Here is a 25751-nt window from a genome sequence, read left to right as displayed (position 1 = left end):
TATATCATCCTACTAGTTGTTTGTAAACTCCTATTTTAAGCAAGTATATGCAAAAATGAACACAAATTGAGCACACACACACATTTACATATAGAATGGCTGGGAGTCCCTGTCAAACAGGTTCTTGAAGATAGAGGAATTTTGTTACACGTATATATATATTAAGTACATAGCTTTTAGTTATTTCTATTTTTTCTTAGATATACTATCACTGACTTTTACTAAGGAACACTAGAAAGGCAGCACCATCTAGTGGTACAAAAAACAGCATAGGATTTTCAGTGCTTTGAGGAAAATTACACTTTAGAGAATGTAGGGGAAACTCTTAGATAAAATTATTTTTAAAATAGCTGTGTGACATACATGTGTAGGTTGTTTTTTTCTTGTCGTTGTTGCTGTTGTAGGGTTTGTTTTTTAATTCAGAATAAACATCAATAAACCATGGGAAATAATCAGACATATGCACATCTGCAAGTTCTGTTAGTAAGTACTTATTGAAAGAGCAAAAGATATGACTGTGTGCAATAATCACAGAGGATAAAAATATTTTGTGCGTCTCTTTGCATACATACATATATATGTATATCTGGTTTTAAAATATTTACTGTTCACACCTTCCATCTAACTTTATTTACCATATTTGGTGCAAAATGGTAAACACATCAGGTGTCCAAACTGCTCTCTTGCCTTGTTTCATTTCTCTCATCCTCCCCCATCATACAAACAGTCCCCAGCTGACCTCTACAGTTCCTTGGCTTTGATCTCATATTCACTTCCACAGATTATCTACTTGGTATGGTCCCAAAGCTTGCACTCTGTTTGGCCCTCCTACTTCCCTTCCCAATCCTATGCACAGCAGCACAACTCTTCTGTCTAGCTCCCAACACACCCCCAGTGCCTACTTCTTCATGCTCACAGCTGCTAGGCTTGCTACTCTCCATCTTCACAGCCATATCAACGCTGGGTACTTAAGGAGCTCTTCAGTTTCATTCACCACTGGAATACAATTTTGCTGTAGTTGTAACTACTTCGACATAGATTGCCTCCAGACCTAAGTACCTACAACAGAGTAATAACAAAACAAAGAACAGACTGACTGAATACAGCAATTCTAGTTTTAAATGTATGGATTAGCATTAAGAAAAAAAGAGGAACTCTTAAAAAGCACATACATTCATTTAAAAAGTGAATTTTATGTTTCTTAACATCCAATTGCAATGCTTTCATGAACCCTTAAAGTTTTCTTGACCGTGTGCATACACCAAAGCCTTTGCTTTCCTTCCTTCACTCCAAAGTACCCAAAGAGCAAGATACTTCTAATTACACCTCGAGTCTTTAGTATCTGAATCTTGATGTTTCTGTGTTAGTTCTTTTCAAATTCTGTAAATGCTGGTAGATGGCTGTGTGGCTATGTTCTTCAAAATACTTACAGTCACTACTGCTTTGTAAACTCGTACAATTAGCATTGATTTAAAAAACTTTAAAAAAAATGCAACCGCAATCATTATTCAAGCAGAAGGTCACAACAGAAAACAAGATAGAAGAGTTGGCCAGAGTTCATTATGCAAGATTTATAACCAGAGAATCGCTTTATATAATTCTTTTGACCATGTTCAATCTTTAATTTCATTTTTCCCCCATATCATTTCTCACAGTAAATTTATTCGAGCCTCTCATTCTCCTGAGGGCTTGAAACTTTCTGCATCAATTTACTCATTACTAGCTGGTGATGCTTGTTTTGGGCAGCATTGTCCTCTACCTTAAGGAGTAAACACCTTAATTTGAACATATTTGAAGAGAACATTTATCTCCTCTCTCAATATTCACCTTTCTAGATTGACCACATGAATATTTTGTTGAGGATACATTTAGTTTCTTGTAGACATCCGTTTACCTTTCCCTCCTACCTAATCTAACTGGCAAGCGTGTAATTAAGCTAGCACAGCCATGTGTCCACAGAAGCAAGTTCTGCTAAGCCCGTGGTGACATAGCTTTCAGATGTCAGTGCTGGATCTGCAAGCTTCTGGTTTGCTTAAGTCACAAGCAGGCAGAGTAAAAGGCATTGTAGATATAAACCCTTTCACCATTCATAGAAACATTTTATAAAAACATTCTGATAATCTTAGTAGCTGCCTCACCTGTTCAAATCAAACTCCATTCCTGAACACATAACCAAACTGTACACAGCACTACATATGCGGTCTCACCTATTCTTCCCTAATCTCTACCAAATATGGTCATCGGATACATTCTAGGGTGTAATTTTCATTATTCCAAAGCACTTGCAATTTATAGTCATAGGTCTTCCTCTATACACTTCGTTTTCAACTAGTGAGCTCCCCAAAATCAGTTACTTTTATTCCCTAAATAGATTTTTTATCAGATTCCATCTTATCTTTATTACTATGCTCTAGGTTCTGTTTTTCATTTTCCCCCCACACTTTCTGACTTTAATCTTTATATCATTTATACTCTCCTATGTATTAATAAATTATCATTAATAAAAACATGACATTAGAATTAGTACCAGAGTGTTTAGGTAACTTTGCCAGCAACTTTCCTCCATGATGACAGTACTCTTAATGATATTTTCTCTCCTTCAACTGCGTCACTGCACACCTTTAATTCTTGTATTAATCCCCATCTTTTCTAGCCAAGCAAGTAATTTCCCATGCAGTAGTGAATGTTCCAGTTCTATCCAACAAGTCAGAAACTTTAGGACACTAAAGAAAAATACAATTATAAGTAGCAATTAAAATGAGAAACAGGACTTGTAAATTCTGTATAAATACTTTATTATGTGTAAAAGACAACTTACATGTTCTATTAAAACAAAATTTTGTTAAAACAAAACACAGGTTTACTGTTTTCATGTAAAGGTTCAAATCCTTTAAAGAGCATTTGAGGATGTCTCTTCCCTCTTCCACAGTGATCTATTATTTAGGAATTGGCATCTAGTAGAAAATGTACTGCAACATAGCAATGGCTGGGGCTTCTAAAGATTCTGTGACAATGCAAAAAGAAGGCCCTCTAAAGAATCAATATTTGGATTTAGGGCTTGGGCCTTTGGTCCTAAGGTCAACAAAAACTGGTGGAGTTGTTTAATCAAATACTCAATCCACAGACTTGAACAGACCTCTGGAGAGAAAAACAAAACAAAACAAAACAAAAAAAAAAACTCCTATTGGATGTCAACTTGCTTCATCAGATACAACTCTGTTCATTCTACTTAGGATTGAAAATGACAGTGGGACAGAAAATAAATGGGTATAATGTGAATTCCTGGAAAACAGCATCAGAAGGCCAGCTCATTCAAGAAAAAACCCTCCACAGATTACCTGCTTTTCCTATAGTAGAAGTATATGCTCAATACAGGACTAACATTTTAAAGTCATGTAAACATTTAATCTTCCTACAGATGAGTTTTGTTTAGTATTATTTTATATAAGAGAACCATAGGAAGGAGAGCATTTTTTTTCTTTTGTCAAGACTTTGAAAAGGCACTACAAAAAGTAACCAAAACACTATAAAAATGCACTAGCTACATAGAATTTCATGTGTACCATTTTAATTAAAGTGTATTATTTCATTCATAACTTATCTTTGACGTATTATAGCTAGATAAGAAAAGAAAAATGTAATTTTAAATATTGAGTTGCACAACTTTTTCTAACTCTACATATGTCTGAAACTTTATCATTATCAGTATGTAAACTACCTCACAAACAACAGTCAAAGCCTGCCTGACATGTAAACGGTTACCTATACATTATCACATAGATAATATTGTGTTAGGATATGAAGGTTTGAGTGTTGTTCGAGGCATAACATGGTCCCAATGTATAAGGTTTCTCTCAAAAATGAGAATGTAGCATTAGTGTACAGTGATACTAAAGTTATCTAAAGACTTAAGTCTCATGCAAGAGACTTTTGTTAGTCATCACATGAAAAATAAAGCCAAAAAAAACACAACCAACATCTTTCTGGTATCCCCTCTTTGTATTAGACACTAGAAAAAAACGAACAAACAACAACAAAAGTAGAACATCCAAATATTTCTATAACCACACTTCCACCCTACAGAAGGCAACTGTGCTCCTGCCTATGGGAACTACATGTGAAGTTTTCAGTTCTTATTGTTGAGGAACTATGAATATAGTTAATAGCAGTATTTTAATTAAATGATAAAAATGTAACAAATTCATCATTTTTATTATTTACACTTGGTTTTGGCATAATGTTAGCTAGAACATTGAAAGTGGCTTGTGCTGTTCCACTCAGCTTTTGCTTTGGTGATAATAACAATGTCTAGGTTCATGACTCTACAATATGACATTTAAACTCTTAAGATTTTTTTTTTTAATCATTTGGAAACTTTTTATGGGGATTATGTTTGGATAAATTGTAAATTGCTCTGAATTTTGAGTCTAGGCAAATTGACAAATTGTATTTTCTTCAGTCATTACTTTCCATATCATTAAATACACGCAGTATAAATGTTTTTACAGACAAGAGAAAAATGATCTCAATTTCAATGTTATGTGGAAATTTTTAAAATGCACACTGGAGGACACAAAACCAGAACGCAAATTCATAAATGCAGCTAATGTGCAGATACCATAGAGTAATCCTCTTGCTCTCAAACAGACTCACATAAGTAATTGACTTTTATGACACAGCAGTGAATAAAACCACTGAATGACATCAAAATGTCTAAATTTCACTTTGTGTTTTTCAATGCATGTGTTGTTGCAGCTTGAAATAAGGAAAAATAGATAATTTCAGTGCAAGGAGGAATTATTTTAGCATGTACCTTCATGCTTTTAGCATGTAATTGTCTATTATAGGAGAGGTAACTTCTCTTATGTTCTGCTGGGTCTAAGGCAGAGCATAATACTTGATCATTTCGCCAAGTAAGTACAAACCAGAGAACACACATGATCAAACATCCGTAAGATACAATCCTGTTTCCAGAAAAAACACACAAGTATTTCCAAAACAGCTGAGTCTCACTTTCTGTCAGAAAATCTCACATTGATGGAGTCTCCAGGTGTCAAAAGTCCATGGGTTTTGGCATGAACTGGTTCAGTTTTGGGAGAAACTTTGATTTCAAAATTCTGAAGCAACTATAAAGACAAATAAGACAAGTATTAGGAAAGCTGCAAAAATATGGATGAAGATTAGATGAAGACTTCATAAAAGAAAATATAAGAGACCATGACAAACAAAATTTCTGTTGTCAATTTATGTCTTCTGTTCCACTGAGTGCTGTGATTCCCACACAAAGGAAAAAAAACAAAAAAAGTTGAGCTATCAATCTGAACTATCAAAGAAATGAAGGTCTCTTTCAAACCTTGTGAGCTTTCAAGCCTCTACATACTTTTGATTTCAATTCCTTTACGATAAATGAATATGTACAATTATAAAACAAACAAATAAGTTAGCCTCAATTCCATTGCATGCAATTATCTTCCCAGGCAGATGCAAAAACAAACATGAAACAGGACTATCCAGTGCACCAAGTGAAATAATCATAATAAGGCAAGGAAACAGATACAAGATCCCTTCCTGAATAGAACCACTCTAATTTGTGGTTCAGTTGCAAACATAAATCATAGAAATGGTGGGCTAAAACAAACTTCAAGAGGTTCTAGCCCACCACTGTTTGAAGCTGAAGACAGAAAACTTCAGGTACCTGAAAAAAACAAACAAACAAACAAAAACAGCTCTGCATGCATTTTATAGGTACTTTCATCTGGAAATAGGTTTATTAATTGTTAGAATAGGACATGTGAAAAATACTTCCTGAAGTCAGAAGACATGATTCCTTCTATATTCGTGACATTAGATAAGTAATCAAATCAAAGAAAGAAATGAGACTGGTCTGACAACTTCTTGTCAATCAGCTCCATGCTTTGTATACTACTATTTTTAAAATGCTTAAATGTCTTGGTGCTTGTAAATGAACTGTATAGTATTTTGTTTCAATTTCTTCCCAGAAAACAAAAGCAGGATCTCTATTACTTCCTTGATCCTCCTCTTCAAAAAAAAAAGGCAACGATGTTTGCTTTATTTAGTCCCCTGAGAGCTATCTCACTCTGAGTTCTGAAAGACAGTTGCTAATTGTTTAAAGATTGCTTTAGGTGCTTACTTAAGGAAATTTAAAGGCAAATTTAATCAAGTTTTGCTTTGAATAGATAAAATGTGGCTAAATACAGTTATAGTTAAGTAACTATATATAGTTTCCGAATCCTTGAGTTTTGACAGCACAATCCCATTTCAGTATTTGAGTTAAAGGGAGCCTTGTAAATGACAAAAACTGGAGCAGCTGTTGGGAAAGCTTTAGGTCATGAAACAATGGAAAACAATATATATTAATATGTACTATTTACTTATGTAAGTATATGTGTAGCTATATATGAAATGATAATAAAGTAAAATTAGAAGGAAAAAGAATAACCACAGAAAATAGAAAAAAAAAAAAAAACAACACACGAGAATTTAATTTCACTATTTATCATAACACAATGGTCAGAACAAGGATATAAAAAAACATTCACTTCTTATTTATTGAGTTCTTTGTATATAAAATACTGTAACTGAGCAGGTAACCATCCCAATATACGTTAAAGAAGGCTTATAAAAACCTTCTGTACTAAATCCATACATTTCCTTAATAATCTTACCTTTAGTTTTACTTCATTTGGATTATAAAGTTTTTTTCTTCTGCAATGCAGTTTAACTAGTATGCTACTCTTCAAGCATGATTATTTTCAATTTTTTAAGCCTTTACAGAATGAGCATGCTAGACAACACTCCAAAACAATGTTTTTGTGCACAATAAGATATCCAGAAATTGTATACATAGAAAAAAATCATACCAAAACATTTTTCTTCTTCTAATGTTGTCATACATTTCTAACCTGAATCAGTGCAAGATGAATTTCCAGTTCTGCAATTCTTTTTCCAATACAACTTCGAATGCCGTAACCAAAGGGGATGGAACCAAAATTATCTACTCTGTCCAAATTATCTTTCCTCAGCCAGCGCTCAGGTCGAAACTCATTTGCCATTGGGAAATTCTCTTCACTGTATGAAGTAGCATAATGACAGAGTGCCAGCTGTGTCTAAAGAAATAAATTTTATTTATACTTATCTATCTCCAATACACACATACACACAATATATATATATATATATGTATATATATATATATACACTTTTATATACTTATATATACTTTTATCACTTTAAGGTTATAAAAATTAAGTATCTTTGAGTAATTCTGGGGGAAAAAAATTAAAATAGAGAAGATCAATGAGGAAGGAGATTGGAGCAAAAGTCACAGGAACTGGGAATTGTCTCAAAAAGGTATTATGAGAGAAAGGGAAGAGACACAGGATAATGGAAAAAGAAATAATGGAAGATCATTAAAAAAAACACTTCAGGAAAAAAAAAAAAAAAAAAGCAATGATAAACATGATGTTTCCAAAAAAATTCTAAGGAAAAGAGAAAAAGAATACTTAATTATATAATTATATTAAGAATCCTGAATGTTTCAAAGCAGTGTTGCTCCAACACAGAAGTAAAAGGGAACTGTGTAGTCAACTGGAAGAGCTACACAGTTCTACCTTGTTCTCTGTGCAATATTTGAACAATAAAAGGAAATATCCATATTTTTAAAAGAAAATCAGTTTCTAAGAAGGGAATTAATAGGCAAAGAACTAGAAAAACTTGCAAAAATAATGAAATTCATACTTTTCTTTTTTTTAAAAATAAAAATTCTAACATTGCACAGAAATGTTTTCAACAGATTCCACCCTCAAGAATATCAAGAACAAGCCACAAGGTTGATTAGCAGGTGAGGAACCAAACCTATTAAAATAATAATAAAAAAAAAAGTGGGTATTGTTATAACATTTTTGTCCTAATGCTCTAGGTTGGTGAAATCTTTTGAAATCAGTGAAGTGTAAATATGTTGCAAGTGATTACATCTCAGATACAAAAAGTAAATCCTGTTCTCTCCAGAAAACTGCAACAGAACCTACCCCTTTAGGTATCAAGTATCCTCCAACAATCAAATCTTTCTGGGTCACTCTTCCATTTCCTGGCAATACTGGGTATAACCTAGAGACAAATATTTAAGAGAATTTCACGAGTAATAACTAACACAAAGTAAAAAGTTTAGTTTCCAATCTAACATGCATTCAGAGCGTAAAGGTTCTTTGAAAGTATATTAGGTGGGAGATAAAAAGACCTTGAAGCATCTGTGAGAATATCATTAATACCCGAGAGAAGTATATAAACTAGTAACTGGAGGTTGAGCTATTTGGTCTATATGCTTATTTGCTTTATACATGTACAAGCATGCAATCAGTTGGTCAAGCTGGAGATATTTTTTTTTTTAACACTACAGAGAGATGAAAAATATTTCTTGATGCCTTCTTTAACACCCTCTTACTCCTCTCACCTCACTATGAACATTTAGTATAAACATAAAAAAAAAAAAAGCACATCACATGCCTTCAATTTAAGTAAAGATGCTTAAAATGAAGAAGAAAAGTACCACTTTGTAGTGTGGGGGGTGGAGAAGACTAAGTTATTACAGTCCTTTATACTGACTAATATTTAAAAGGCCAAAATCAAGCTTTCAATTACCTCCCTTAACAGACATGTCCTAAATAAGTGATACTAATTTTACCATACTTAAAAAGCATTATATTTCACAGAATTTCACAGAATTTTCTAGGTTGGAAGAGACCTCAAGATCATCGAGTCCAACCTCTGACCTAAAACTAACAGTCCCCACTAAACCATATCCCTAAGCTCTACATCTAAACGTCTTTTGAAGACTTCCAGGGATGGTGACTCCACCACCTCCCTGGGCAGCCCGTTCCAATGCCTCACAACCCTTTCAGTAAAGAAATTCTTCCTAACATCTAACCTAAAACTCCCCTGGCGTAACTTTAGCCCATTCCCCCTCGTCCTGTCACCAGGCACATGGGAGAACAGGCCAACCTCCACCTCGCTACAGCCTCCTTTAATGTACTTATACAGAGCAATAAGGTCACCCCTGAGCCTCCTCTTCTCTAGGCTGAACAAGCCCAGCTCCTTCAGCCGCTCCTCGTAGGACTTGCTCTCCAGGCCCCTCACCAGCTTCGTTGCCCTTCTTTGGACCCGCTCAAGCACCTCGATGTCCTTCTTGTAGCGAGGGGCCCAAAACTGGACACAGTACTCGAGGTGCGGCCTCACCAGAGCCGAGTACAGGGGGACGATCACCTCCCTAGCCCTGCTGGTCACAGTGTTTCTGATACAAGCCAGGATGCCGTTGGCCTTCTTGGCCACCAGAGCACACTGCTGGCTCATATTCAGCCGACTGTCCACCATCACTCCCAGGTCCTTCTCTGCCTGGCAGCTCTCCAACCATTCCTCTCCCAGCCTGTAGTTCTGCTTGGGGTTATTGCGCCCCAGGTGCAGGACCCGGCACTTGGCCTTGTTGAACTTCATACAGTTGACCTCAGCCCATCGGTGCAGCCTATCCAGATCCTCCTGCAGAGCCTTCCTACCCTCGAGCAGATCGACACACGCACCTAGCTTGGTGTCATCTGCAAACTTACTGAGGGTGCACTCAATGCCGTCATCTAGATCATTGATGAAGATGTTAAAGAGGACCGGCCCCAGCACCGAGCCCTGGGGGACGCCACTAGTGACTGGCCTCCAACTGGACTTGGCTCCATTCACCACAACTCTTTGGGCCCGGCTATCCAGCCAGTTTCTAACCCAACGAAGCGTGCGCCAGTCCAAGCCAAGAGCAGCCAGTTTCTTGAGGAGAATGCTGTGGGAGACGGTGTCAAAAGCCTTGCTGAAGTCAAGGTAGACCACATCCACAGCCTTTCCCTCGTCCACCCAGCGCGTCACTTTGTCGTAGAAGGAGATCAGGTTCGTCAAGCAGGACCTGCCTTCCATAAACCCATGATGGCTGGGCCTGATCGCCTGCTTGCCCTTCAAGTGCCGCATGATGACTCCCAAGAGGATCTGCTCCATGAGCTTCCCTGGTACTGAGGTCAAACTGACCGGCCTGTAGTTCCCCGGGTCTGCCTCCCCGGGTCTGCCCTCCGGGATATAAACTATCTTATTTCATTCCCTGAATATCCTTGGGCACAATACTGTTACAGTAAGTAAAAACAGAAGGAACAAATAATAAATATTAAATATAAACATTAGCCTTGACTCAAGGCTCATCACAACCAAATGGAATTATTTTTTTTTTTAATTAACAATTACAAAAACCCTTACCTCAGGGTTTCTTTCAGCACAGCTCTAATCAAAGGCAATTTGGGGACATCAAGAGCACCAGGAACTTGGTCTTTCCCCAGGTTACTGACTATTTCTTCATAAACACGTTGTTGAACCTCACGGTGCTTTGCCAACAAGTATGTCGCCCAGGACAAAGTAAAAGAAGTCTAAGGAAGAAACCACTACCATCATCATGAAGTCCAACAAGAGTAGATTAAAAACAATTTCAAGCCAAGAAAAGCAAAGTTTTCCCCTATGTGTTTTATGTTTATGGTTATAAAACTGACTGGTAATGATTAACATCTGGGCCCTTTTCTGCCCAAATATCCTCCATATATTAAAACAATCCATGCTGATACTTTTTAATATTTCACTGAGAAAGTAACAGAAAAAGCAAATGCAAACAAAACTACATAAACAATACAAAAACATAAACACATTAAACAGCAACCTGTGTTGTTCTTAGCATCTTACAGCATTTAAGACAGATTGTAAATTATACCTTAATTTTCTTGAATAATTGAAAATGTGTTTGTTTTTCTACTTGCATAATGAAGATAGACAACCAGTTTCACATTCTTAGCAGTAAACAGTTTCATTTTTAGCTTCTCACTCATTGGTACAGCAAAGCTGAAGATCAGATTGTATGGGTATGGGTTTAAAAAAAAATAAATCTGGAAATGTCTTATTTGGGGCTTGCATTTAAGAGCAATTTAGAATGCAAATTCATCATGATGGTGACCTTTTATATCATGTTCAAACTGGGGTGTAGTGCTAGAAGTAATTCTCAGAAGCTTTATTTTCTTCTTCTTGTAATATTGAGTGGTTGCCCCCTGCTAAATACAACCCTGCCCTATTCCTCTCAGAGCTCAGAGGAGCCAGCAGTTTTGCCAACTGCATACAAAACTTCCTGTGATGTAAACAGTGTTTCTTCCCTGGTTCCCAGCTCCTTCATAACCTCTTAAAAATTAGCACTTTTCCAGGGACAGACAAAATGCTTTGTAGCCAAAAGCTGTCTTACAATTTTGTTGAAAGCTTTTATAACCCTTCAAGCCTCCTTCATTTTCTGTGATAAAATGAGATCTGAAATGACAGCAGAAGGAGAAAAAAAAGGTTTCCTCTATTTCAGTCTTTTGCTGGGAAATGAGGAAATCACAAGTGCCATACTCTTACAGAATTGTTGCCAGCTGAGAAAGCTGTGTCAAATGGAAAGAAAAACTCATTGGCATGAACTTGAACACTGTCCTTATAACTTAATGAAAACTTTGTCACACTAAAAATGGAAAATTAAAGGTCTGAAAGATTAGAAAATGAATAGGAAGAATAACTGTGCTTTACTTAAGAGCCAAACAACAAAAAGCTCTCTAAACTCATAAGCCCGTGGTATATTTAACCAACAGAATGATCTTTAGCATATAAGCTTTACATATGCTCCTTACTTTGGAACTCAAAAGTATTACCATTTTGTTTTGTTTTGTTTTCCTTAGAAACCTTGCAGACTTTTCTTAAATTAAAAAAAAATAAATCTGTATTCAATTATCAAGAGGTTTTTTTTTAAAAAAAAAAACAAAACAACACTTTAAAGATACTTTTTACTTAATCTTTTTTACTTTAAGATTATTAAACACAGTCCTACATAACGCACTATTAAATTAAAAAGTTTACATTCACTTATAGTAACACTGTTCACTGATACTCTAAATCCATATATATAGCATATACAATACAGTAATTCTTATTTTCTTATTCTTCTGATTGCCTTGCTGCAGTCAATGCTAAGCTGCACTGATTCCATGTAACAGGACTGAGAAAAAGGGAAGATATATACATGGCTTTTACATTTTTCTGGATGACAAATGCATCATTTGGTCTAGCTTGGCACACTTGAAATGTTTCCCTAGGGGTAACATACCTCGTACTCCAGTTTAATTAACGCTGAGCCCCATCACCATGACTCTTTGCCTCAGACTGGCTGACTGTTGCCATCCCAAGTAGAGGTAGAGTGAATTCATGCCAGGCCTATGTCAGTGCTGGGCTAACAACCCCTTTCTCTGCTTGTGGCCCCCATCCTAACTGCAGCAGATACACCGGATCCAAAACATGTGTCCCCATTGATTTACTACTGACTTCGTTCCAGTAGGGAGATTAGACAGTGTAGCAAGTTATTTTCTATCATATAAAAGATATCATGACTTAAATGTGTCAGAAATTAAGTCTTTAAAAACAATACACACATCCCTCCTGCACTCACAAAGGTAGCTGTGAATGGTACTGTGAATTGATTTACAAAACAACTGCGCTCAATAAAAATGATAACAAGCTTACTGTGTCCACTCCTGCCAGCAGCATTTCAGTCATATTGGCATAAATCTCCTCCAAAGTAAGCTCCTTACTCACTAGGAGGTATGTAAGTAGCCCACCATTCACTTCTTCTCCTTGGTCCAGTTGAGACTGAATAGCCTTCAATTTGTTGTCGACATGGATTTGACCTTTGGGATTCAAAAAAATTGTTAGGCCTCCTTTTCTATTTTTCAGCTGGTTCTATTCAGTAACTTCAGTTCCACTTCTCCCTTATGCTATACTACATAGCCACGAACACATAAAATATTTTAAATCTATTTTCTCGGGGAAAAAATTAAAGCGCGGTGGTGTAGGTCATTGGGTACTCATGACATGGAAAGACTAAGCTGATAGGAACCTTGGTGACTCTCAGCACAAGACCACTGAGCATGAGGAGAGGACACAAGAGGCTGTAGATTATGACTGGAAGCGAAGGAAGCTCAAGGTCAAGTTTTACGCCCACCTGGCTTGTTTTCTGATGACTCTGCAAGAAGTGGTGACCTGTGCAGAGCGTGCTGCAAGTCAGCACACAGCAGCTGTTACAAGATGTTAGCGGCAACCAGGAGGTCAAAGCCACCGAACTGAATCACACTGAAGACAAAGATGAGGAGCATCAAGTAATAACAGAAATGGAAAAACTTCAGTGAATGGTATTTTCTTTTGAATAATTTTACCCTCAGTCCCATTTATACCTTTGTGACTGCAAATATTTTCACTGAAACAAGTGCTTCAAAGGTGAAAACTCTTCTGAAAGTGAATGTCTCTCAGAATGAGCTTACAAAAAGAACTAGAATCGACATACTCCTTTTTGAATCCTCCACAACTACACACATCACAGTGATATTTACAATTTAATTCCTTTTTTCACAGAGGAATTAAAGAAAGAAGTAGCATAACAAGTTTCAAATGGAACAAATTCCTCAAGAACAGTTTTTCACCTACTTTTAACTGAAGTCTGCTCTTGTTTTTAACCCACAAAAGGGAAAGAGAGAACTTCTACATGGGAAATAATTTAAAAGTGACAGTGTAAAAAAGCACGTGTTTTGCAGAAAACACAACTATACCAGCATTAAACAGATTCCCTAATGCTTTGTGTAAGTACAGATCAATACATATAGGCAGATTAAAAAAATTAGAAACTTAAGAATCTGCTCTGAAAAAGACCTACACAAACCTACCTAGACAAATAGTGTTAATAAAATAAATACAAAGATGCATGCAGTTTCCTAAAATTAGACAGGGAAAGTTCAGACCTTTGAAATACGCCAGAATATTAAATATATGTATATATATCAAAGATAACTCCTCCTTTTTACTCAGATGACTGAAGGCTGATTCATAAAGTAGTATAAAATGCTTTATTTTAAAAAAGATACTGCAATACAGTGCTATATCTCTACATCAACTTCTGTGTTTGTATGTGTATATTTAAACTTCATAGTGAGTTTCATTAAATTATTACTCTGACCATTAGTTATTATTTCAGGTGGGGTTATGTTTCATTATCACAGCATCTCTTCTGCTGCAATGCCTCCTAATAATTTGAGATGAGAAATACAGTAAGTCCGATTCAAGTACACAAAGAACCTGCAGGAAAACAGCAGAACTTTTCTACTACTAAATCTTACTAAATTTGAAGAGTCCATCCCAGGATCTGCAGAACTCTTTCCAGGGTTTTGGAATAAGAGGACGAAGCCATTTGGGAATAGCACCTGCATACATAGTGGTCTTAAACATACTAAACATCAACTCCAGAGCCTCAATATATTCAACAGTCTGCTGTGGGATGTTGTTTTCCAGGCAGCCCAACCGGCATTCATACAGAATAGTTGCCACACCTGCACATACGAGATCAAAGAATTTGGTATACACTTCCATATACAGATATTAATAAGGTGAGGAATTAAAATTCTAACATAATTATAATCTTAATTATTCTAACTTCCAAAAGCTTTGTTACTACCACTGCAGCTGTGAGTAGATAAAAATTAAAAACAGTAAAAAAATAAAAATCCTAGCTAAACATCACAGAAAGACCGTGGCTACTATGTCAGTAATGTTCAGCATGAGAAGACAGGAATTCCAAGAGAAGCAGAGCAGACCTTCATTTTCATGTATCTTTTATTTCTCTTGCACATCTTTCAGAAACTGCCAGTTCTTACGCATTTTTTTATTGTTTAGATAGACTTTTCAAAAAATCTTACACACTGGTTCTCTGAAGAGTTGACAGTGAGTTGATCAAAAATGCAGCTGATATAGGATATAAATGAGTGCCAGGCACGAGTTATAAATAAAAGCTAAAAGAATGTGAAGAATTTAACTTGCCAGTTAGAGTGAATCCATAAGCTCAGAGTTTAAAATTCCATAAAATTTGTAACTTAGTTGAATGTGATTTTTAGACATTAATAACATAGAATAGACTCAGATTAGTTTGCCGAACAGACAGCCATTTGATTAAGCATCTTCATAGGTGAGCAATTTTGAAGTTTTTGCAAAACTGAAGTTATTCGAATGTCTGTCAGCAAAGAGTGCCTGAGAGAGGTACTATATATTAACAGGATCAGGCAGTATGAAGCTAGTCAAAGGAATGTGTGAATGCATATCACCATTAGATCTTTATAAGAACACAGGAAATCCTACGCTAGCTGAGGCTGGAGTTCCATCCAGCACAACATTCCTTCGAAAATGGTAGCCAGTGCCAGGTGATCTTAAGGCAAGCATAACCATCTCACACTTGGTGTGTTGTAGGCAGGAAAAAGCGCTATCTTTTCCCACAACATACTATGAACAGAATTTAAATAGTGATTGCTTATCTGGAAATTGTCCAGTAGACTGTTAACATGTCTTAGAAAACAAACGATTAGAAGGCTAACACTCTTATTTTTGAGAAATTTATATAGAAACATGGAATATTGAAACTGGTCAGGGCCCTGACCGTACATTTTGCCTATTTGTCAGCATTTCCACAGTAATTGTCCCTTATTACAAAGTATCATCTGTTTGGAGTCTACAAAGGGATTCTACTGATAGCCACTGCCTTCAGTGTATCCAAATGCAAACTGTCAAGCTTACCATTTCAGATTAATCACAATGGGGTAAAAGTCATTTATGACAAAAATACCTAAACATAAGCACATCATTTTACATTAATTTTCGCCACAGATGTTGTACAGCTCAGACCTACCTTCCATCGAATACTTGAAGAAAAGGTTGTTAACATTGGTCACTGTTTCCCCATCATCCTCTTGATTTCTGAGGGTGTGGATTCTTTTAATTAAATCTGTGATAACTTCATTGACTCCTCCAGAGTAAACAGCCACATCTTGGGGTTTCAGAATTTTTTGCCTCAGTACACTTCTCATTTTTAGCCATTGTTCCCCCTCCCTAGAAAAAATTATTAATTTCTATACACAACTATTCTTAACAATCACTAGTTCAAGGAGAGCTCTGAAATGACACCTGCTTATATTATTGAGATGAAAAATTAAGTAGTGAAATGACAATAATGGAGTTATGATACCATATACTCGGTATTATGCTCCTACATTTTCATTTCACATTTATTGCATGTTCACATTAGAATTCAGTGTTGCAACATGTCTACACATCTGAAGGCAATCTTTGGGTGACAGAATTTGTCAACTCAGTGTTCTGAACTTAACAAGTGCCTCCAAATTAGTTTTAGCAATACTTAACATAAGAAATATAGATTTGCACAATTTTCTCACTAAAATTACTTTAAATAATTATTTGAATGAATAGTTTGCAAACTTGTTTCTGGTTAGAATTGGTACTTAATTGTCAAAGGTGGGTGTCACATTCAGATCTGACAAATCAAAAATTTAAGCTACTATTGTAAATCCCATTATTGATAAATCACTTTCAGTTATGTTAATTCTAAATCTACAAAGAAATAAGGCAGCAGACTGAGCTTTGAGAAACTATTTACAGCTCCTTTAGGTATATTTTGAAATCTTTTTGTTGAAGACTAGGATTCTGAATTGTAGCATCTGCCTGCTTGATACAAGCAGAACGGTTGGGAACTGTGGCTCCAGGGATAACTTGCAATTTCTCACGAAGACAGGCAACTGTCTTTAACGAATTTATTCTGAATTGCAATGTATTTCCCATGATTTTTTTTTCACCTGGAATAATGCTACTATAAGGTACTGAAACTTACTTGCCTGCAGCAAAATTTAATCTCTTTAACAGACACTTTCTGAGTCTCTTGTGATTTAAGTTCTCCTCACACAAAATATCAAGGAACTGTTAGTTTGATTCTGCAGTGCAGCTTAAGATTTGAAGTTGAAATGCCACCATTAAAGAAATAAACTGGCCATAACTCAGGAAATCAGTTTCCCTCTAAATAAACAACCTATGTCAGTGCTGACTATGAGCAGTTCCTGTTGGCAAATAACCACACCCACATACGCACTGTCGGTTTATGCAAGCTTTAAAGCTAGATGACTTCTACAATCAGCCATGTACAAAGATACATCTGCATGGGGATGCACTACAGTATAAATTAATGATACAGTGACTTCTCTGCATTAATCTAGTGAGAGAACACTTTGGCAAACAATAAAGTTAAGCTAGACCCAAGTCAGTAAGTCCACACAACACATTGCCAACTTGTTGCAGTCATCTGGATCTGAAGCAGATCAAAAAATCATATTTGTGCAGTGTTATTGCCAAAGCTAGTAAGCTCTGCTCTTATATACTGCTTCCAGATAATCAGTCCCCAAGAATGTTTTAACGTAAGGTAGCTCATTCCACATTCAAACTATGCATTGTTACAAATCCTTTGAAAATTTACAGCAGAATAGACAATTCACTATAAATGGATACCCTCCTCCTCCCCCTACTAAACATACAAATATCTCCATGCAGAAGAGAATGAATGCCCAGAGGACCGGTACAGTCCTTCAGAAAAATCACTAAAGTTTTACATTAAAACAGAAAATGAAGGGATAACACCACTTACGCAGAAATAAGTCCCGTTGCTCTTCCTCGCAAGTCTCTGTATTCCTGCCATGATTCCATGTTAGCTCTTTGTGGTGCTCTACCTTCTGCCCGGAGGACTTGAGCAACCATATCTCGATCTGCAATGGATACAACAAACTGGGGACCAAAGTGAGACTTGAAGATCTTTCCATATTCCTGAGTGTGTTTTTGCTACAATATCACCAACAAAGAGAAACAGAAGTAAAGTATTACTAAGGAAAATCAACAGAAAAGGAAACTGACAATTTGTCACACAGAGAATTAATGTATTGCATCTAGAACTCGATTCCCGCTTTTCCCATCGAGGAATGGTTTGAAATGTCACAGGAAAGCATTGAAGTGTTACTGTGAAGTATTCAGCAGGAAAACAGAGGGGTCACGCTGTTCAGGACCCCTGACTGAAAATACCCAAAGCTCTAAGGTGCAAAAGTGCCAGTGAAACCAAATACCGAGAAAATCAAAGGGTTTGGGGCACTTAAAAGCACACGCATCTTCAGATCAAGTAAGAAAGAATGTCAGGGGAAAAAAAAAAAAAAAAGGAAAACAAGGAGGTAAATAGGGTGAATTTGAAAGTATAACACAGATGTATAATAACTTACTTGCAATGTCTTCTGTAAACAGACTTACTCTACCAGTTTATTCTTTCAAAAAAAAAAAAAAAAAAAAGTGTATAGTTTCTTACATCTAACCTAGGATGATGATGGTGAAAAAAGTACATTTTAGGACACATTCATCAATTGCAAACTTTGGAGAAAGCCATACATTAATTCTGAAAAAGGAAGGAAAAGTTGAAGTGTTATTCCTGCAGTGAGGTTTGTTTAGTGGCCAACTGATCCACAAACTGTATGATTCAAGCCAGAGGCAAGCAACAGGCAATTAAACATTAAGTGATGTGTCACTGTCTGAGGAAATCTCACTGATTATTTTAAATAAATTTAATTACAATATTGTTGTCAAACAAAACAACTCCCAGGAATTCACTTGGAGTAGAGGTTCATCATCATGTTCGGAAAAAGAGTCTGCAAAGGAGTTGTTAAAATTTATTATTAGGACTTTAGATTTAAAACAGTTTAAGGTCTTAAAGGTTTTATTTCTCTTTAAAGTAGCAAAATAATTTAAATAGACCAAATTTGACATGTTACTTGCATCTAACGTAAAGGCATCTGCTTGCAGTCATGTTTGTTATAAATCAAACAAGTTTGATACAACTAAGCTAGTGAAAATCTAGTGTTGATCCAAGATTAATTTATGAGATACATTTTAATCAGTACTGCTTACAGAGATGAAACATTTAATTGCCAACAGTAAATTTAAGACATATGAATTGCTCTTTACCATACAGTACCAAGCGCTTATTAAAACATAATTATTCTTACCTACTTTCCAAATAAAACAAGGGTTGTGCAATTGTGGTGTCTGACAGTCTCCACTTGACCACTTTCAGAACACATTGGCCAATTTCAGCCAAGTTTAAACACAGTTAAAGGTCTCCTACAACTACATTCTTCCATTTTCAACAACCAGCATCTGGATTCAAATGATACATATACATCTGTCACCCTGGCAAGGGATATGCAGCAGCAGGAACTCAACCATTACTATTTCTGCTCGTCTCCTGCTAACCAAACATCACATGCGGACCAATGGGTGATGAAAAAACATTCCCAAAGCAGCTCTTGCCCCAGAGGTATTTTAAGAAATACTGAAGAGATTTAGAGACCAAGAGGCTTTAAGGCAAGCTTGTGGTGGGAGATAAGTGCTGTAAGGAAAACGCAGTGGCGTGAGGAGGATACAGATCACCAATCCCACAAAAAGAGGTTCAACAAATTTTGTTATTTATGGAACTGACTGTTTTTATCCACTCATGGTAAGAAATTTATCATGTAGGGATGATAAAATTTACCAGAAAGTAAACTGTCAATGGAGTCAATTCAACATATGTCAGTTTTAAAACAGAAATTGATGAGGACTTCCAGAGTTTTCAGCAGAATGGTGATCACTGTATCAACTTGATGATTAAAGAAATGCCTGGAATTTCTTTTCCATATTTTCTGTCACAACATAGGTTTTCTTTCCCTTATTCCAGACCTTACAAATATTAGACTTGAATGCCTCATACCATTCTCAAACCATTTCACACATCATAAATCCAAACTGTCAGCATCAAAACCCTTTCCCCTCACCTTTATTTTCTTTATACTCGTACAGAGACATGAGATCTGACCCCCAACAAATTAAAAATACTTTTCCTTCGTCATAATTGCTGTAGGCATTACTGCTTTGGCCAGGACTAACTGGAATCACGTTACCAAGAACAGAATCGCCTTTGTGAAAAACGCCCGGCTTCCCCACCCCTTCTGCATATAGCGTATGAGTGCTTGTATGCGCCAAAGGACATCGTTTAAGTAGCTGTGCTGGTTACCAAAGGGTTTCAGATTAATTCATTCCTGATGTGCACTGTATTGTTAAATTTAACAGACTGTTATTAAGCCGGCTAATGCCTGCTTGCATCCAGCATGTTTGCAAACAGGCCAGCCGTGATTTGCAAAGTGATTTTGGAGACTCTAAATAGAATAAAAACTAGTGTTGTGTTACAACTCCTCCTTGTCCTTTCTCCCGCTTTTCTTTCTATGAGTAATGTTCACTTAAGAAGAAAATTTCTTATTCAGCTAGCGGTAGTGAAAAGCACACACTCTTTACCTCTTCTTACATTCTTTCTAATAGCTGGAAAAATTTTCATGGTGTTGACTTGTGCACTTATCTCAAGGAAACCTTGAATTCGGTGTACAAGGTAGGATTTTAGTGTTAACAACACTATGGCGAGTGCCTTGCAAATTCTGTGTGCTACCAGAGCAGTAATGAAACACCGCAATGTAAGAAATATAGTGTAGGAAAACACTTTAGCAATTAGAAAGAGCAGTTTATCTGCATGTACTTGTTAGGAAGTAATTAAGTCAGACAAATAATTCATCAGCAGCAATATAGAGCTTGGCCGCCATCACACAGGACACACCAAACACTGTGCAGCCTGACACTTTTTAGATAAAAAGTGATCTAAATCTAATCTAATCTATCTCAATGATAACTACAACAAAGCCAGCCAAACCCGAGGAACTTATTACCTCCCCACCGCCCAATTTCCTGCCTTTTTCTGCCGTTTTCCCCCCTCCACACACCCCGCTCCCTCAGCAGGGCCGGGGCAGGGCGGCTGGGGCCGTCCCCGCTCCCCGAGGCCCGGGGGTCGCTGCCCGGCCGCCATCACACCGCGCCCCGCTTCCCGCCTCCCCGCGACCGTTGGCGCCCCCCCGGCTCCGGGGAGGTTTCAAACCGCCCGCCTCCCGCTGAGGGGAGGGAAGGAGGACCCGGTCCTGCGGGGTGTATTTATACAAGGGGAGGCCAGGGAGACAAAATGGTCTCTGGCCACGGCGAGGGAGCGCCGTCAGGGAGCTCGCCCCCGCTGCCTGAGGGAGCTGAGGCGCCTCAGCGCGACCAGGGCTGCCCCCGCCTCAGGGGGGTGCTGCGGTCCGAGAGGCGAGGAAAGCCCGCAAATAGGTAATTTGCGAGTGTGTGAAGCAGCCCGGCTCCAAAATTCAAGTTTTTTTTTTTTTCTTTTTCTTTTTCTTTTCTTTATTTCTTCCCCGAAGTGTCTAAGCCAGTCACCTACACGCATAAAGATGAAAAGAAAGCTCCAGGAGCGGGGGTACGCGCTACACGCACAAGGGGAAGGGGGGAGCTCCACAGAGGATGCCCGCCCGGCTGAAAGCCCCGTGCTTGGCAGAGACAAAACCGCTAAACCTCCATCTGAAGGGACGCGGAGATTGAATGGGGCTCCTCCTGGCCCCGGCTCTTTCATAACAGGAGCGCGGTGCTGCAAGCTCGGGGATTGAGCAACATTTTTGTGAGGGGAAAAGCCGAAGTAATCCCCGGCGGGACTAAAATCTACGAAATCTCCAACTCGGCTGTACCTGGATCTCATGAATGCGGCCGAAGCCGTCCTTCCAGAAGAACTCGTAAAGGTTGTAGAGGGTGTTGGGCCCCGGCATTTCCTGCAGGCTCTTCACCCTGCCGAGCCGCTGCCGGGGGGGCTCCAGAAGCCCCCCTGCGCCCCCCGAGCCCGCCGCTGGCCCCGGGGCTTTGTTGGCTGCCGCCCCCGGAGACTTCTCCGAAACCTCCAGCGATGGGCTGCTGGAAAGCTTGGGCAGCTGGTGAAAGCCGCAGGCAAAAAGCTCCTGGTAGAAGTAAGTCCTCTCCCATTCAAGTGGCTGCTTGCATGCCGTTGTCAAAACTCTCGTGAGGAAAGACATGGCTTAATTTCAGGAAGGTCCACTTTGTTCCCGCAGCGGCTTGTTATGTGGTTGCTTTCCTCGCTGCCTGCTTTAACTTGTACAAGCAGCACTTCTCCAAACTCTTACTGCATGAGCATCAGTTTACACAGACCATTATTTAACGCTCCCTCCCCTAGGGCTGGAAAAGGGGGGTGGGTCTGGGATGAGACTTGAATAGAAAGAACCTATTATTTTGTATAATTCAAATCAGATAAATTTGCCCATTAAGCATGCAGCCAAAGTGTAGTTTTTCCCTCTTTCCCCAGCTGGCAAAATCTCACACGTGGATTATCTCAACTTTCTCCCTCACTGAGAAGGTGGGTTTAGATTTATGCGAAAACATTTCTACATCTGCATACAAGTAGCAATGGTTTTCCACAGTAACATTGCAAACAGTTCCTGTAAATTACAATATCCAGGGATGTTATTTGTATTACAGATTAGTCTGTCTTTTGGATATGATAAACCTCGTAAGCAGCTTGTGTCAGCTTTTGTAGAAAATAACCTTTTAACTGCATGCAGAGTTCCTTACCACAGCTTTTCTCAATTCAGTTGCATCAGTTTATAATAATACGCAGAGAACCTGAGCTCCAACCTGTTCTGCACAATTTCAAAAGCCTTTGTGCTGTCTTCATACCCATTTCTGCATGCTTCTGAAAGTATTACTGATAATCTGCAAAAACTTGATTATCTCCAGGAATGATGTGGGAGATCTCCTCAGTTAAAAGTGAATCAGAAGCTCAGGTAACACGTGAGGACAGAGGAACATGTCAAGCAAGATTCACATTTACGGAACTTACTTTTCCAGCAATTTAGTCACTACTAAGTTTAATGAGCTCTGTTTTCCTTGTATTCTCTATATCGTTCTACATTTGTATTTTGGAAGGCATAATCTAATCAAGATTTTTATATATGCTTATTTTTATCACTGAGGACAATTCCACTGAAATAAGTCTCTCTCTTGAGTCAGATGTGCATCATGCTCTTGGTAGATAGGGCATTAAATATTGCAGGAATAAAAGGCACATGATAAACAGCCTTAGTATCTATAAAGTACACACTGGTTTATGCTAAACTAATGTCTTTAAAATAGACCTCATTATATTTACAAAGGTCCAGAGAAAAGCAACACAAAAATTAGAAGCTTTTAAACAATGATATATGGAAGAGGTTGAGAGAGTTATTTCATCTGCTAAAGATGACTATCAGGGGCAAAACAACTGATTACAGATGTATACGTCTTTTGTTAAAAAGAGATGTATATCCGAGGAAAGGAAAAAATAACAGGCTTAGTTTGCAGCAACAAATTTCTTGGTTAGATTTTCAGATAGCCTTGCTATCTCAGATTTCTGGGGTCTCCTAGATATTTCAGATAGCCAAGCTACCCCAGAAAGTTATGTAATTGCTATCACTGAACTTTGTAAGAGCAGATTTGATAAACATCTGTCAGGCACAGTCTGGGCGTATCACAGTCTAGATTACCTCTGGAGTTTCCTTTTACCATCTGCATTTCTGCATGGTGTAGCTACATTATTTCTTTAACATTTCTCTAAATGTTGGTTTTGGAGACACCATTACTTATAAAATAAATACTTCTGGGAAAGAAATGAAAAAACAGCTGGTGAATGTGGAATTCAGAAAAAGTTTATAATTGTAAGAGGCTAATTCCATGCCTTGCTTAGGGACAGTGGAGGAGAAGAACAACCGTGAGTTTCTCTCAGAGCAAACAATAGATGCACTAAGAGATGCCTACAGCAGGATTTAAAAACAGAACATGTGTTTATTATATAAGAAAGATGGACAGAAGTCCTAAAACATGCAATGAACAATCCAAACTAAATTATCTAAATTATATTTCCCATATTATAATATCAATATCCATTAAAAAAAATAAAGCTACCAAACAATAGATGATGTCCCTGGATTCTAAGTCAACATATAAAATGAAGAGAAACAAGTTCATTTTGCAATCAACACTGATACAACCCTTTAGTTAGACATGTTAAGAGTTATATATGAGTTTTAAAAATATATTCTTAATATCAGTGATAATAATTTGAAATTGTGGTGGTTTTTTTTTTTTTGAAGTTTATGCAGTTCTCCAGTCTTAAAAAATTGTTTTTCATGTTCTAATTTCTAGATTGATGGAGGGAATACATGCACTCTTCCTAAAAAACTGCTTTTTGCATCTGTCAGCATGGTAAGTATTTTATATCAGTCAAACACCATTAATATAATGCAAAGCATCTGCATCTCCTTCTATTAGTATACTAGTTTGAAACTCCGGATATATTATACTGTAAGACTACAATTTTGCAGCTGGCACTAGCTTTCTCTGGTCATACATTTTTGCAGTTAATTCCATATTTGGACTTTCAGTTACCTTCCCCCTCCCCCTTAGTTCAGAATGAATTACCTCTTTTTCATGACATTAATTGTAAGAGAGTTTTTCTAGCCAACCTACTTGAAAAAGAGTTTCAGAAGTTTTGTCTTGTAAGTACGTCACCAGAACAATACCTGTTTTTCCTCTGAGGAGTTTCTGGAGGTGGCAGCAGTCCCAGTAAAGGAACTGTGTTGTAAATCCGCACTTTCATATTTCTAGGCAGTTTAGTTCACGTTAGATTTTGTCTGTTTGCACCAAAATGGTCTGAAACAAAGATTCTATTTAAAATAGATAGGTAAATCTCAGAGAAAATGAAATTTTGTAAAGGGTGAGCTAAAGACAATGCTAATCACATTCCATTCACTTCAGGGGAGACTGAACCATAGAACTCTCATACAGCGTACAAGGGGAAAACACAACACAGTGCTCTATTATGATTTTGATAATTTTAAGTACAGCTACCTTGATTACAGCTGAGGCAGCTATACTTCTTCATGTCTGTAGTCTCTCTGGAGCATTTTTCATTATGTAATTTCTACCTTGCTAAGCTGTTCTTAAATAGTTATGTTGATCAGTAATGCATCCTCCAATGTAATGGCTGCCTGTATACATTTATATATATATATTCTCTATTTACTGTTCTCTAACTTACCTGGTGTGGTATACAAAACAGCTGCAGACCTTCAGATGGCATTATTGACAATCCTTAGCAAATCTTTAACATTATTCAAACATTCTATGGTTGCCAGCTATCAAGTTTATCACAATAAAGCCAATTTCAAGAAAAATAAAACAGAACACCTAGATATCGATTGTCTTAAGCATAGTGAGGAATTCACCTCTCTCTCCACTGTCTGGATAGACTTTTTAATTATTTATTTTGAGATTGTGCTCAACATTTGAAAGTCTAAGAGAGTTTCTCCCATTATTCACATGCAAAGATTTATTACTGTCAAAAGAGGAAAAAAATAGGAGAAACTTAATACCTGTAATTAATTTGGAATAACATTTTGTACTTACTGGCTATCTGCTTTTAAAGAAAAGGCAGAATCTATTTGCCATTTGAGAAAAGATACCTAACCAAGGAGCTCCTATGAGACACCTCCACAACTACTTACTCTCTTCTATTTTCATTGCTTAGAAAGTGCCATCAATGTCTAACCCCTCTCCCCTCACCACATAAAGAATATCAAAGAATTTGCAAAGTTGCTTAGAATCAACTGAGTATAATAAAAATAAATAAATGAAGAAAGGACAAAGTAGCAACGCACTGATGATGAAAATGGTCAACTTTCCCATATATAGCAGAAGAGGGACTTAAAGGAGAATAACACTGCAGTTCTGCCTATCTGTAAAAAGAAGTCCTTTCTGGCACAAAAGGAGATATGAGTGGATCGACATCC

General features: G+C 37.4%; 1 protein-coding gene and 1 long non-coding RNA gene across 4 annotated transcripts in view; one reads left to right on the top strand and one right to left on the bottom strand.

Annotated features, from left to right (window-relative positions):
* Positions 1-1263: 1263 nt before the first annotated feature.
* On the bottom strand, positions 1264-22082 carry CYP27C1 (cytochrome P450 family 27 subfamily C member 1). Of its 3 annotated transcripts, XM_068687391.1 has the most exons (10): positions 21606-22080; positions 17621-17811; positions 15821-16020; positions 14265-14474; positions 12622-12785; positions 10297-10463; positions 8049-8127; positions 6924-7127; positions 5034-5126; positions 1267-2723 (listed from the first exon to the last, which is right to left on the bottom strand). In XM_068687391.1, exons 1-10 carry the CDS (start codon positions 21942-21944, stop codon positions 2634-2636), a joined length of 1737 nt encoding a protein of 578 aa, XP_068543492.1. In that variant the 5' UTR covers positions 21945-22080; the 3' UTR covers positions 1267-2633. The 3 variants fall into 3 exon arrangements, with proteins under 3 accessions (XP_068543494.1, XP_068543492.1, XP_068543493.1); XM_068687393.1 differs by lacking the exon at positions 14265-14474 and having other exon boundaries at positions 1264-2723; positions 21606-22082; XM_068687392.1 differs by lacking the exon at positions 1267-2723 and having other exon boundaries at positions 2779-5126.
* Positions 20769-25751, top strand: part of LOC137858938 (uncharacterized) — a 15257-nt gene continuing 10274 nt past the window's right edge. The window contains exons 1-2 of the long non-coding RNA XR_011098080.1: positions 20769-21192; positions 24106-24165. This is a non-coding gene — a long non-coding RNA (uncharacterized lncRNA). The remainder of the gene's footprint in view (positions 21193-24105; positions 24166-25751) is intronic.

The sequence above is a fragment of the Anas acuta genome, chromosome 6, assembly GCF_963932015.1.
Source record: "Anas acuta chromosome 6, bAnaAcu1.1, whole genome shotgun sequence".
NCBI classification, from domain to species: domain Eukaryota; kingdom Metazoa; phylum Chordata; class Aves; order Anseriformes; family Anatidae; genus Anas; species Anas acuta.
Note: the sequence above shows the minus strand (reverse complement) of the source record. Positions and strands in the feature narration are given on the sequence as shown.

Excerpts from the sequence above, each read along its gene's own strand:
- CYP27C1 (XM_068687391.1), bottom strand. The coding sequence starts at position 21,944 with ATGTCTTTCCTCACGAGAGTTTTGACAACGGCATGCAAGCAGCCACTT. Across the intron at positions 14,475-15,820 it reads CTTCAAGTATTCGATGGAAG|GTGTGGCAACTATTCTGTAT; the intron begins GTAGGTCTGAGC and ends TCGTATGTGCAG. Across the intron at positions 10,464-12,621 it reads TGCTGGCAGGAGTGGACACA|ACTTCTTTTACTTTGTCCTG; the intron begins GTAAGCTTGTTA and ends TTTCTTCCTTAG.